This window comes from Periplaneta americana, chromosome 8 (genome assembly GCF_040183065.1).
Source record: "Periplaneta americana isolate PAMFEO1 chromosome 8, P.americana_PAMFEO1_priV1, whole genome shotgun sequence".
NCBI lineage: Eukaryota > Metazoa > Arthropoda > Insecta > Blattodea > Blattidae > Periplaneta > Periplaneta americana.
The window spans coordinates 8,722,066-8,736,857 of NC_091124.1; the positions used below are offsets into that span (position 1 = coordinate 8,722,066).

Genomic DNA, 14,792 nt, shown 5'->3' on the forward strand with positions numbered 1-14,792 from the left:
TCGTGACAATTCCAGCAAGTATTATACGTCGATATGATCCAGTTCCATGAGGGTTGTCATTGATCTCGTATGTCGTAAACCATTTGGTATGTCATAATCTGAATCCAACGTTTTTCATGGTCTTCCCAGGTCGTGACGTTCTCAAGGTAGTTTCGCTAGAAGTGACATACTCAAAATATCTTTAAATAAATGAATAAATTGGGTCAGAACTCTACGCTGTCTGTTCTTTATAGGTACCTTCTTATTATGTCCGTTGTTTATTCCGAATGAAAAAAAATTATTTGAGGGATTGGAAGTAACTTACGTATTAAAAAATAATATGAGAAGAGCAAATGACTCAATAAAACACTATCCAATGAAAAACGCAACTATAAGAAACGTTGGAAAGCTGAAAGAAAATAAATAATTAACACAGCAGATTTACTGCACATGTTTAACATAATATTATCACACGAAAACTGAAAGTCATTCAAGTGACATCAGTGGATGTTATACACACCCCTGATTCCGCCTGCGAAACCATAAAATACCTCCCATATGTCTGGACTGATATTTGGGCTGCCTAAACAAAAATGAACGGCTTAAATCAGACACGATGTACAGTATAGGTTACTTTTCCGCAGATTCGACCCTGGTTTCCACGTTTGTGTACTGTGATCCCGATTTTCGTATTCGTGTATCAAAGAAATCTAACGGACATTTAATTTTCTCAAATTTCACGTACAGTTTTTCACGATACTGCGACAGAAATTCTATGCTCAATTGACAACAGATTTCATTTACAGAACGGCATCTGTAAAAGTAAAACGTTTGCAGATTTTTTAAGCTATTGTTAATCCCTTCTTTCTTCCTTCTGATTGGATCTTAATTTACAGACGTTCTTCGTGTAATACAAACAGAACAATCATTTTGGGATGCATTTTATGTATGACGATATTGTTCTAATGAGGGCAACGAAAAAATACATCAAACAATATTTGTTCAGAGCTTTTGTCAATGTATCAAACTGAACTACTGAACGTATCAAGACACTTAAATATACAGTAATACATTTAAAATGGCGAAAATTTGACGAAATGTAAGAAATGCAATAAAAAATAAAATATTTTACCGATATCAATCAATCAATCAATCAATCAATCAATCAATCAATCAATAGGTAGGTAAACAGATGAATAACAAAGTCCTACATTCTGTTTCATTTCGTTTGAAAAACGTTCAATAAATTTTCGGAATAGAATTTCCTTACAATAGGGATTTTCCGTATAACACGTGGTAACACTATGGAATGACAAGCTCTTACAACGTCACAACGAACCTCGCCTCGTTGAGATATGACGAAAACAGGAAATAATTTAAATAGTCATCATGAGATTGCGAAGAAATTTGTGTAATGGTCGAATAAGCTATTCAGAGTGATTCAAAAGATTATGTCAATACGTCAGGAGAGAAGAGGGCTGATGATTTGCAACAAATAATATAGAATTTGTTTTTTTTTTTTTTTTTTTTACAGGTTTCACCTATTTTGTGAAGTAAACAAAACGAGGCTTCGCTACACGATATGTTAAACTGTGACTAGTTGAAATGGACAATTACGAAATTAACATAATGGTCGAGAGTTTCATTATAGTTATTATTTGCTATAACTGAGTTACTACAGCTGAAGTTATTATCTTCTACACAATAAAAAAAAAATCATTGCTTGAAAAACTGTGCCTAACAGGAACAATTTGTATGTACATTTCTTGTTAATGACCAGTCCTCTTATCTCATTGTATTAACATAACCTTTTAAATCACCCGATACATCACATGATGAACCTTAACCCAATCTCCTTGAATAAAATATAATGTCTGGCCTTCACAACAATTTTTAACATCAAAAGTTAACTTGGTGCAGTTAAAATTATAATACTGCAATACACAAGTAAATAAAGTTATTCTGATTTCAAAGCACTCGTATTGTAACACAAGTACCGACTGATAAACATGTGTACATACACAGAAAAGGCTCATATCAGTTTCAGTCCATGTTCTGATGTTTCAACTAATAGCAGAATGTAGGGCATGTTATAATGTACTCGTACCATCAGACGTATTTATGAGGGGAACAGTGGTTCAACTGCGCCGACATGAGGCCGTAAAATATAATAATTATGTACTATACGATATTGAACTTTCTATCGCTGATACAAAAATGCGCTTGTAACTGGCATTCCGTGGGTTGAATCGTCTTCAGGTGAAAAAGGGAACAAAATGGGGCTATCACAAATGGCTAGGCCCACTTTACTGGCTCATTTAGCCATTTATAGTGATTATAGTGCGTATACGTGTTACCAGATATGAGAAAAATAAAGCATGTCATAACATGACAAGTGACGTAACGCTTGTTTTCAGTGTTTTATAAAAAGGTAAATTGTTAGTCTAGTACGCAATAAAATTGATACAAAACTGTTAATAATTAATTACCGTAAATTAACTATTGAGCCGTTGATTATAAATAAGCTTACATCTTGTTTAATTTCCAGGTTGTTGGTTCTTTTCTGAACCAAATTTGTTTGAGCAAGAAATGTACGCCACCCAGAAGTAAATACTTGTGGACATCCATATAAGATAGATGTCTTGAATTATATAGAGTTTTTCAAAAGAAGTGGTAACTTTAATTCCTCATTTTTTTTTCTATACAATGTTAAAGATTCTGGCAGACATATTACACAAGAAATGGCATTTTTTTTTTGCATCACCACCCACTGCCATAATTTCATCGTAGATGTTGTATGTGTCCACCATTTTCTTCTTGTACAAATAACAGCTTCTCTTCAATGCCGTCCGTATACAGCAGTTCTGGAGTATATGCCACAGTGTGTGCAATGGTGTTCTTAAACCCTTTACTCCCACTGTTCCCAAATGGGAACATGCATTATTTACGGCGTAAATGATTTGAGAGGACCAATAATCATCTTATTTTGTTTCTTATGTATCAATAAGTAGGAATATATAAGAAACACCAACATTTTTAATAAAAAATAATTTGGGCAATTCTGAAATATTTATATTCCAATCATTGAAAGTGTCTTGGGATCAAATGGGTTAAACTCATCAACTGTCGTAGATTTGCTCAAGAATACTCCAAAACCAATATGCTGGGTTAATATCTGGCGATCTTGCTGGCCAAGTTACAGTTAAGTGCCTCTGATAACACGACCACCAGAACAATAAAAAAAAAAAAACAAACAAACTCGTCATGGTGATGCAAAAAAAACCTATTTCTGTTTAATAAGTAGAGTCCTGCGTTTGGTTACTTTGAGTACAAGTTAGGTGTACATGGATCATACTAGCTTTGCACTGCGAATCAGACCTGTTTAAGGCTTTAATGGGGCCGTCTGCCCGCTCTTTTCGTGTTTTTGCATCTGCTTATTCGTGTATCTGTGAGAGTAGTACTCCGTACAAAATATACTTCCACGTGGATTTAATAATAAACTAAATATTCATTTAAAGCCACCTTATGAGCAACGTAAGATTTTTCTCACAATAAGTAAAACCCATCTAGATTCTAGATACTTCGTTTTATAATATATTTTTCATCCAAAAAGTAAAAAATCAATGTTCACTATTTTTCTCCTATTTACATAGTTTTGAATATTTAAGTTGCACTTTTTAAAAGAAATCTATATTTAGCCTATTTTATCAAAGTGAAAATGAGTTTACAAGTAAATGATATGACACGTTATTGAAAGGACTGAAATTTGAAAATTCACAATTGAAAATGAGTTAATATCGAAATATGAGCCATTCAGAGCAGAAGTGGTGTAAGTCGAAATTGGGTAATGAGGTTTAAAGTAAAAATTCTGTAAAATACAGCGCAAAGTAGCAATTAATATATCTTTCTTGCTATTCACTGACTACTAACAGTTTAAATAAAGTGACTATTAATTACTACTTTGCGCTGTATTTGACAGAATGTTTACTTCAACCCTCATTACCCATTTTTGACCTACACCACTTTTGCTCTGAACGGCTCATATACCGTAAAGTGGGGTGACTTTGAACGCTGAGGCGACTTTGAACAGTAATTTAGCGCCCTTCTAAATTAAATGCTGTACCCTATTTCGAAAAAACTGAACTAATTTATTGACAACTTAAACAGTTTTTTCGCAATTGGGTACAGCATTTAATTTAGAAAGGAGCTAAATTACTGTTCAAAGTCACCTCAGCGTTCAAAGTCACCCCACTTTACAGTATAAAATATATTTCGGCCCTGATGTTTCAACTTTTGTTCATTTATAAAATTTTGTAGGTTTTTTTTGTCTCTATTTATTACCAACGTCTGTAATGTCAGAGTGTAAAACTTCATTATGAATAAGTTACTTATATTAAACCGGAACGTTGTAACTGGGCACAGCCTATATACTGTATGTACATTTATAAATAAATGGTGGAAATTTAATAATATTATAAATCATGGTAAAAACAAAATTATTTACACTGACTACTACTTCTTGTTTTGTTTCGGCATGTTGACTGTCTTTACTGAAGGAAAACCTGAACTGTGTGTCTGGGGTTCAATGCCACTGATCTATATACACTGTTGCGGGTTGCTTGATGACTCTAGATAATCAAACACTGGACTCTAGTAATAAGCCAATGCCGGAAATTTTAAAATCGTATACAAAATTAAGAAAATATGAGCAATTAAACTTACTTATTACTTTTGGAAAACCCTATTATTTTACATTTCTCTAATGGACTCCAGATATAGACAGTTTCTCTCTTTGGTTCACTGAGAATTGACGAGAGAGAGAGAAAAAAAGACAAATCTCATTTTATACAATGCCAGATGCAGGAGACATGCTTGAAATGCAGGGCATGCCAGGTGATATCCGGACGTCTGATAACTCTAAGTGTGTAGCATTAATTTCCCTCCTCCCTGTCTACACCTGAAGGCGAATCTACACCCAACATTCGAAATGTCAAGTTTTTTGTTTTCCACATGTTATCAGCAACGTTAAAGTCCAAACTAAACCACTTATTCTGCGTCACAATTGCTTTCTCCGACCTTTAAAATATGTAAAGCAAGCAGATAACAAGAGTAAGATATGCCGATTCAAATAATCAGCAGAAATATTTCAACTTCACATTTCAAAAACAGAACTTTATCCTTTAAAAATGTTCAAATTTATTTTTTGGCAATTTGTCACAGATTTGAACTGCAGGTACTGGTATTTATAAACACTAAAAATGCTACGACAAATAGCCTACGCATTACAAAACAACAAATTAACTAGCCATTTTATATTAACACATATGAAAAACAAAACTATATACTAGTTTTCAGATAGTCTTTCAGAAAATCTCGTACAACTGAAGTGTGATGTGCAGCAACTAACATACTCTACATAGAAGGAACAATTCAACCTACCTGACAGTATCTGCTGAACCACTCTCACCACCCACGGTCGAGAACCTTACTGCAATTGGTGTCCTCTTCCCCACTTTTGAGAACACACTAGCCTTGCAGTATTTCGTGATGTCGTGTGTCACTTCAAAGTAGCCAAAAGCGCCTGCATAGCAGAAGTTAACCGTAATTTAACACATATACATCTTGATTACACAACTTTTAACACTAGGCCTATATCACTTAGGAATAAAAATATGTATATGACCTTCACGTGTTAACTTAAACTAAGTTTAAGAATACCATAGTTGATAGTTTCGACTTGGGAGTCATCTTCAGAACTGCGTGGTCTTTGCGTCTTCTGGTGTCTTCGCCCCTGGTGGGGTGCGTTTGTGTTGTTTAGTGTGGAGTCAAATAGTGTGTTCTGAAATTCAGTTGTGTGTTAAACACACTAGAACAAAACGAAATATAAAGATACACAAAAACATACCCACAACAAATCCTCGACACACAACTGAATGTCAGAGCACACACACTATTTGACTCCACACTACACAACACAAACGCACCCTCACAGGGGGCGAAGATACCGGAAGACGCAAGGGTCATGTAGTTCTGAAGATGGCTCCCAAGCTGAAACTAGTCAACTAAGGTATTTTTAAACTTAGTTCAGGTTAAAACGCGAAGGTCATATACATATTCTTATTCCTAAGTAATTTAACACTAATATTACTTAATAATAATAATAATAATAATAATAATAATAATAATAATAATAATAATAATAATAATAAATAATAATAATAATAATAATAATAATAATATTAAACGTGTAATTATTCTTGTATATTTGTAAACTGTAAGGATGTTGATGAAATGGGATCAATCTACAGTTTTCAGGAGCGAGAAAGCGATTTAGTCATTTCTCGACTTCGGAAAACTCATTTATGAGGTTAAATAAATACATCTGAAAGGAATTACAAATAACCAGACTGATCTGTAAGAATTAAAATTGTACTAATAATAAAATAAATTTAAGTAACACATTTATAATTGGAACAGATTAATTTTATTATAACCATCTTGCATGAATTACTTTTGCATAAAGTTACATGAAACAGTTGTTGAATGAATATTGTGACCGTTTGTAATATTTTTTTTCTGTTTACCAAAGCAGACCTTAGACAAGTTATAAATGTTAAAATATACTACAGCTTGCTTCACTGATTCACACATCCATGATAAATTAATGTAAGGCCAGAGACCGGCACTACTTCAAAAGAATAAGAATTTGCAACAGAAAGTATGCAAATAATAATTGTAGTTGTAATAATTAATTTCTCTTAACCAAATGTTTCTTTATACGACATTAATTTGCTCATCTAATTTGTCAGTTCTCTGTAATAAAAAAAAAAATAAAAAATTTCGAAAAAAAAAACCTACTTAATTGTCTAGTTGAAGTAAAACAAACAAAGGTCCATTCCACTTTACATAAATTATTTTCGGATACGTTGGCTCGTAAACTAAATACGAAAAAATTTGTTCTATATCTCAGGAGAAATAACTCTCATTATTTCAGGCGATATTAACTCGTATATAAGGTGTCGATGAGCTACCTCTCCAATTTGTATAGTTGTAGAAGACTTTAAAATAAACAAGTTTTGCGAATATTGTATGAGTCGGAAATGCGTTCTTACGAAGTTACAATCGCAAGAGACTCGAAGACGTCAACATTGCGCCTAATATCCGCTGCAGTATGAACGAGGGTTTTCATGTAGCTCCGTAAGACCTCTACCCGTGCGAGATCAGGCGACCTAGAAGGCCATGATACAGGTCTACCTCGTCCAATCCAACGATAATCGCAGGTAATAGCCAGATGATTTCGTACCTGCTAAGCAAAATGAGGAGGCGCTTCATCGTGGAAAAACATTTAATTTCTGACAGCAAATAGCACATCCTACAGTAATTCTGACAACATGTATCTTAGAAACTAATAGTACTTTTTATGTGTTGAGTCTTATTTTATGATTCGGACACGCGCGGTCAGGATGAAGTTCGCAATAAATTAAATCCTTCGAGCTTCCCTACTGTTCCGAAAGCAGCTCCGTAGGCGAAATAAATGTCGGTATATTCAGCTGAGGTGTACCGCTCCAGTCTACCGTACGAACACAAATGACTCGCAAAGCTTTGTAGTCTACGCTGAACACTGTGACATAGGAATCAGCAACAATTGCAACTGGTTTTCTAATGCAGTACAAGAAAGCTCATAAGTGATCATAACATAAAACTTGAGTGTGCTGCTTAATATACTGTACTTTGAACTTAATGTCCCGCGCCGTGGCATCGCGGTCTAAGGCATCCCGCCTAGGACTCGCGTTACGGAATGCGCGCTGGTTCGAGTCCTCATGGGGGAAGAAATTTTCTCATGAAATTTCGGCCAGTGTATGGGACCGGTGCCCACCCAGCATCGTGATGCACTTGGGGAGCTACGATAGGTAGCGAAATCCGGTTGCGAATACCAGCTATAACGGCTGGGGGGATCATCGTGCTAACCACACGATACCTCCATTCTGGTTGGATGATCGTCCACCTCTGCTTCGGCATGTGGGCGTGAGGCCAGCAGCCGGCTGGTCGGTCTAGGCCCTTCACGGGCTGTAGCGCCACGGATTATTATTATTATTATTGAACTTAATACTGTTGACTTCATAAGAACGCAATTCCGACTAATACAGTATTTGCAAAACTCTACAGAGTTTGGGGAAGTAGTTCATAGCCATCCTGTAGATTGCAAATGAACAAAATCCGCTCAATAATTCAGGGAAAATCATTAATTACTTTCAATAGGCCTACTGGAGATTTCTGTAGCATTATAGAAGACCTACTTTCTCCGTATACCGGTAATCATAAAATAAAAACCGGTTTCTAGCATCGCTGCGTAGGTTCTTGAGATTTTTACGTGTCTTTTTTTTTAATCTTGCGGAGACGAATGGAACCAGACGCAACGTCATTGGAGATCAAGTGCGAAGAGCTAACTCAACACAGGTACATCATAGGCCTAAATGAGGGGGGTAAGAAGCAAGGTATAAGTGCACATAAATTACTTTTGAGAAAATGTGGTTGAAAGTACAGATGCCTCAAACTAGCAAGCTGTCTCGTTCGCGCAGGCGCATAGTGCACTTCTCCCCTACCACTGTCCGCCTACTGCTGTGCACTGTGGACTAGAACGGTACAGCTCAGTTCTAATAACAGTTGAAAAGGCTGCATAGGGAGGGTACATCTTGAATACATTGTCAAGAGGTCAACTTTTCAGATAATATTACTATACCTGGGTATAGGAGCCTAGGTGGGCACCCTCCATTAGCTCTACTACTTCCCCTCTCCAGGCAGCTTCCTAGTTTGAGGCATCTGTACGTAAGCTTTCGTAAATTCCGTGAACTTTTTTATTTCAATTCTAATGTGTGATGTGGTTAAAAAATATATATCTTTGTCACTAAAATTTGAGATGCTTTAGCTTGCCCTGGATGCACTTAAGTTCTTAGAAATGTCACTTATACCCCTTTGCTTCTGACTTCCTTCAATTCTACTCTACTATTATCCTTGCGCACGAGTATTTACTCTGCCATAGAACTAACCTGCTCCCTTGGCATGGACGACTCTTTCTGGTATGCGTTCTCTGTCAAAGTGAGCCAATTCATCTAGAAACATAACATCTTGCAACAGCATGGGACCTCGGGGCCCCACAGTTAAACTGGCTCCACGGTTGTCAACCGGTGCTCCATGTCCAGTCACAATTTTGGTTTTTTCAGTCTGCAACATAAAAAAATGGAAAAATATAGTTACATACATTATGTCATAACTCATAACATAACCTACAGTATTACACCTAAAGAACAGTAAGACCATTTAAGACATTTTGTGTAACGAGTTGTAAACAGCACAGAACAAAAGTCCCGTACAAGCTAGTGTCAATAGCCTCCATATGTAAATAACACCAAAGAGGCCTAACATGGTGTGATTACGCAAAATACAGCAGGATTAATGAAAATTGTCGCAACAAATAAAATTAGAACTTCTAAATACCGTTACTGTAAACATTTTCGTCGAGTAGGAATCTAAAACAGTAAAATCTCAAATAGGTAACTCCAAATTTGAACATTAAATATATGCTTATTAACATCTAGGATAAGCAAATTTACAAGTATTTGAACGGTTCAGAGCCATAGTGGGCCAAGCGCCATTTATTAAAAATGGAGAAAGCAGGAGTTAAAGTTAAGTGAATACCATTTAATCATTTAGTTTGAATGTGTATACTTTATATTACTTGCTATATGTTTCTATTGAATTATGGTAATAACTTCATTTTAACCCTTGTTTTCTACAGTTTAAGTAAATGGCGCTTGGCCCACTATGGTTCTGAACCCTTCATTTGTTGTAATACTTCGTAGTTCTAGATGTAAATAATTCTTTCTCGTCGTTACTTCCGTGGGCAGTTACATTGTGAACAAGTTTAAGATTTTACCCGTTCTGGCACCATCTCTTCTGGTCTCAACAATTTGGATTTAACTTAAACGCTGTAAATCACAGGCTATTCTGTTCGCGAACCGTAGATTAATTCCTAATGTTAACGACCTGAATATTTCACCTGCGAAACTGAATAAAACAATCATCCCGTTTAGCTGTACCGTAAAAAAACTCGGAGTGCATTTCGAACCTAATATCAATTGGGATACGCATATTAAATATACATGTAAGAAGGCATTCTCTATTCTCCGTTCACTAAAAAGATTGTATCATTATCCATCTCAATTAAAACAGACGCTGGTACAGACATTCATTCTACCTCACTTCCATTATTGCGACGTTTTGTTCAGTGATCTCAGGATTGATTCCTCTCAGAAACTACAGCGTGTTCATAACGCGTGCGTCCGCTTCATTTGTAATGTTCGATACTATGATCATATCTCACCTTCTTTCGAGAAGTTACCATGGCTTAGGTTACATGAGAAAAGAAATCTGGGGCGCGCTTCCGTACAGGGGCAGCGCCATTTCTGTAAGGTTAGAGCCCAGTTTATGTAGGTCTGCGTGTATTAATCGAAAATTAGGGGGCTAGAACATATTGAGAATAGGACGCATGCTTGTATGATATTTCTTTCGATTAATACACACGCACCTAAACTGGGCTCTAACTTCAGAGAAATGCCGCTGCCCCTGTACAGAAGCGCGCCCGAAATCTGCGCTCGCTTTCTCTCTTATATCGAATTATGCACAATTCATCCCCCTCTTATTTATTCGCCCGTTTTCATATTCTCTCTCGCTATCATAATACTCGATCACAACGCGATAACACGCTAGAAATTCCACTCCACACATCATCTCTGTATTCTTCATCTTTCACTGTCACTGGTACTCTCTGCCGCCTGAAGTCAGGGGCTGCCGAACCTTGAAATCTTTCAAATCAAAGTTAGAAAATTATCTTATGACGAGTTGCCAAACTAACTTATGACAAGTGTTGTATTGCGTGTTTCCACGTATTCACTAAATTTTGTTTTATATTATAGTGACTTCAGTTTTGTGTGTAAAATTTTAGTGTACTTTACTTTATAAATTTGTAGTGTTTTTTGTATCACAGTTTTACTCCTGGTGGAGTGTTAGGGAAGGCCGTATGGCCTTAACTCTGCCAGGTTAAATAAACCATTATTATTATTATTATTATTATTATTATTATTATTATTATTATTATTATTATTAATCCGACTCAACCAACCAACCCGTCCAATCCAAACCAACCAAGCTGGCCGACCCCAACCAATGCAACCCTAACCAACAACCAAACCAGCCAATTCAACCCGATCCAACCGCACCCGCTAAATCAAACCGGCCAACCCAACACAACTAACCTAACTATTGTATAATTATCTAACCAAACAAATCAATCTGTTTATAGAAAACTTGTAGAAAATTGCCTTAAAACATCCTCATTAATGTAACGCTACATGTTGACCATCAAAGTTTAAGAAGTATAGGCCTATTAGACATTACCGTAAACTGGGGTTACTTTGACCACAGAGGAAACTTTGACCATTTTTTCAGATAATCATATTTAGGTTTCTACATGCTGCACTTGTTATAGATGGAGGTAAAATATAAAATCATTCTCATACCAAATTTACCTCCATCTATAACAAGAAACCTAAATATGATTATCTGAAAAAATGGTCAAAGTTTCCTCTGTGGTCAAAGTAACCCCAGTTTACGGTATTAAATATATTTCTAGCAATTTCATTTCAGGGAATTATATATTTACATTTGTCTAATAGTAAAATATTGCTATAGAATACAATACATAGCCTACAGACCTGTACAATAAGTTTTAAAATGTGACTGTCCTTTCATAATAGAAAGAATTTTTACAAAGTGTATAGAAACCGAAGTTACAGTAAGCAGGAATGGAAATTATTTATTTGCTCCTCTCCACTTATTGTAAGGTCATCTGAAGGTTAATTATTCCGAGACTCAAACCTGTTCTAGCAACCTTGTGGAAAGAATGGTAATGAATACATTACGGTAGACTGTTATATAACATTCTACTGTGCTAAGTCATAGGGCCTACATTTTGAAGTTAGGTAACCTTACTTATTCGTGTATCAAATTACCTTAAAAGAAATAACTTCTCACATCAGAGATACAACTTCCTCACACATCCTTCTCTGAAGTCCTGAATCGGACTTGAAATCTTCTCTGAGATCCTTAAGAATTTTAAGGGACCGAAGCCGGTCAAGTTATGGAAGTTTGTATTTGCGTCTGGTTTGCCTACTTAATCCCTCTGAATGGGGTACATGAGACAAATTAATAGCCGTTGGTGCTTCACGACAATATTAGGTCGTCCTGATGACAAGATGCACACTGCAGGCACGACTATAGTATTCAATACATCACAAGCCAGTAATTATGTACAAATCCCAACATTGTAGTATGTAAATTATACTCAGAAATATTAAGAACTTTTTTTTTCCACTCTCATTACTCCTACACTCGCTTTTTCTTCCTCATATTTCTTCTCTAATATACACAAACACTAAAAGGTTTAATTTTTATTACATTTCTGAATTACTGAAATGTAACAGACTCACAAACTTCTAATGTTTGAAAACATACAGATTAAACAATAATGTTCCGAGTATTTGCGTAAAACCTTCATGTTCATGAGGAAAAAAAGCTACAATATTACGAACAGTGGCTTTAACATCTGAGGTAAGTGTAGCGATTTAGTACGAAGTCTAGTCTTTTTTACGTCCGAGATTTTGTTACGTACCGGTACTTAATATATGATTGTGTACTGCATACTATCTTTTGCACGATAATATGTAGTTTTAGAACTGAAAGTAATGTATAATTTCTACAATATTTTTATATTGAAAGTATAAAGTACATTTATTTTTGAAGGGCTTTGCGTATTGTTTCACTGTAGGCAATGGGTAAGTAAGTAAACCCAAGAATAGAGGTTGTTGATGATTCACAATTTTAGTCAATCCTACATTCAAGGCAGTACTATTAAATATTAGGAAGACTAGGGAAAGTTGGTGTTATAATCTGATACATTATAGCAGCCAAGATGATTGAGAACGCGGATTCTGAAGAGTTATGGAAAATCGGCTGTAATTGATCGAGTCTTGAAAAATCTGCCCTAGTACTGTTAAGTTCTAGTTACGAACTGTAACCAGTTTTGTCAGATGATGAGAAAAATTCCGCAAAACGAAAATTTTAGGTTCGGGGCGGGATAGCGGGAATTTTTTGCAATAAAGTGATGAATTCGGGATTTTTAGTATTATATGTATTATATATTACTTCTTACAATTTTTCCAGTTATATTATTGAAGTATTAGCCTATACATTTTCACTTCTAGACTTTTTGAAATTGTGTATTCTTTTGATATCAATAACTTTCCTTCTTTGATCGTTTATATAGAGCGATTCTGCATTACAATATTGAATCATCTAAAGACGTTCTTCCTGTACGTGTACAAGAATGGATATCGTATTCAAGTTTAAGTGTAAGCACACACACACGCGCGCACGCACACACACATACACACACACAAATGGCTTTTAAGGAACCCGAAGGTTCATTGCCGCCCTCACATAAGCCCGCCATCGGTTCCTATCCTGTGCAAGATTAATCCAGTCTCTATCATCACACCCCACCTCCCTCAAATCAATTTTAATATTATCCTCCCATCTACGTCTCGGCCTCCCTAAAGGTCTTTTTCCCTCCGGTCTCCCAACTAACACTCTATATGCATTTCTGGATTCGCCCATACGTGCTACATGCCCTGCCCATCTCAAACGTCTGGATTTTAAGTTCCTAATTATGTTAGGTGAAGAATACAATGCGTGCAATTCTGTGTTGTGTAACTTTCTCCATTCTCCTGTAGCTTCATCCCGCTTAGCCCCAAATATTTTCCTAAGCACCTTATTCTCAAACACCCTTAACCTATGTTCCTCTCTCAGAGTGAGAAGTTTCACAACCATACAGAAGAACAGGTAATATAACTGTTTTATAAATTCTAACTTTCAGATTTTTGGACAGCAGATACAGTAAATCTTATCCATGTCTTCAAACTGAGGGTCATATTACACTTGAATTGTCTATGTCATTTTATAACTTATAATTTGAATACATACGGTAAGAGAAAGAAACATGTTTCAGAATTGAACATTCAATATGTTCACTGCAACAGATGGAAATAAATATAATACTTAAGGTGGTCTTATGTTTGTCCAAACTGTCCATTCACAAAAAAAAGTGTTGAAAAGGAAGTTTTGTAGATAAATGCTCTCTCTCTTAATGTATATTTTCTTTCCGCTGTAACATAAATGAAAAATGAAATATGAATGTCTGTTTTTTTGCATTGATTCTCAAAGAAGTATTGATTTGGCATTTCAAAAAAAAAAAAAAAACACTTCGGAGGGAATCTAGGTTCAAAAAATCTGACACTGGCTGTAGCAAATCTGTTTCTCTAGCAATCAATCTGCATATTGTAAATTCAACTTACGAGACCTGTCAACAATAGCGTTTGTTGTTCAGTCAACTGTCCGAAGACAGGTCTGGACCTCACAAGTGATACCAACAAGGTACCACCTATGAGGTAACTAGGCCAGGAGATAATGGGGTAGGATGGCCAGTTCCTTTCCCCCTTACAAATACAATAAAAAAAGAGACTATTTAAGATAATTTTCAACAGATAAGCCACTTTTGTTTGAAGAATTTTTTTTATTTGTAACATATATCTAGCAAAATGTTTATTTGAATACGCATTAGATAGGCCTAGGCTACTGTTTTGAACTACATACAAACTTCAGATCTAGATACAGAGTGGAAGTAATATAACTTATTTTTA

At 35.6% G+C, this 14,792-nt stretch overlaps 1 protein-coding gene across 1 annotated transcript in view; it reads right to left on the minus strand.

Moving 5' to 3' along the window:
- Window positions 1-14,792, minus strand: part of LOC138704459 (catalase-like) — an 83,692-nt gene that overhangs the window by 24,445 nt on the left and 44,455 nt on the right. The window contains exons 2-3 of the mRNA XM_069832359.1: window positions 9,027-9,201; window positions 5,419-5,560 (exon numbers count right to left, since the gene is read on the minus strand). Of these exons, the coding sequence (XP_069688460.1) occupies window positions 5,419-5,560; window positions 9,027-9,201 (317 nt within the window). The remainder of the gene's footprint in view (window positions 1-5,418; window positions 5,561-9,026; window positions 9,202-14,792) is intronic.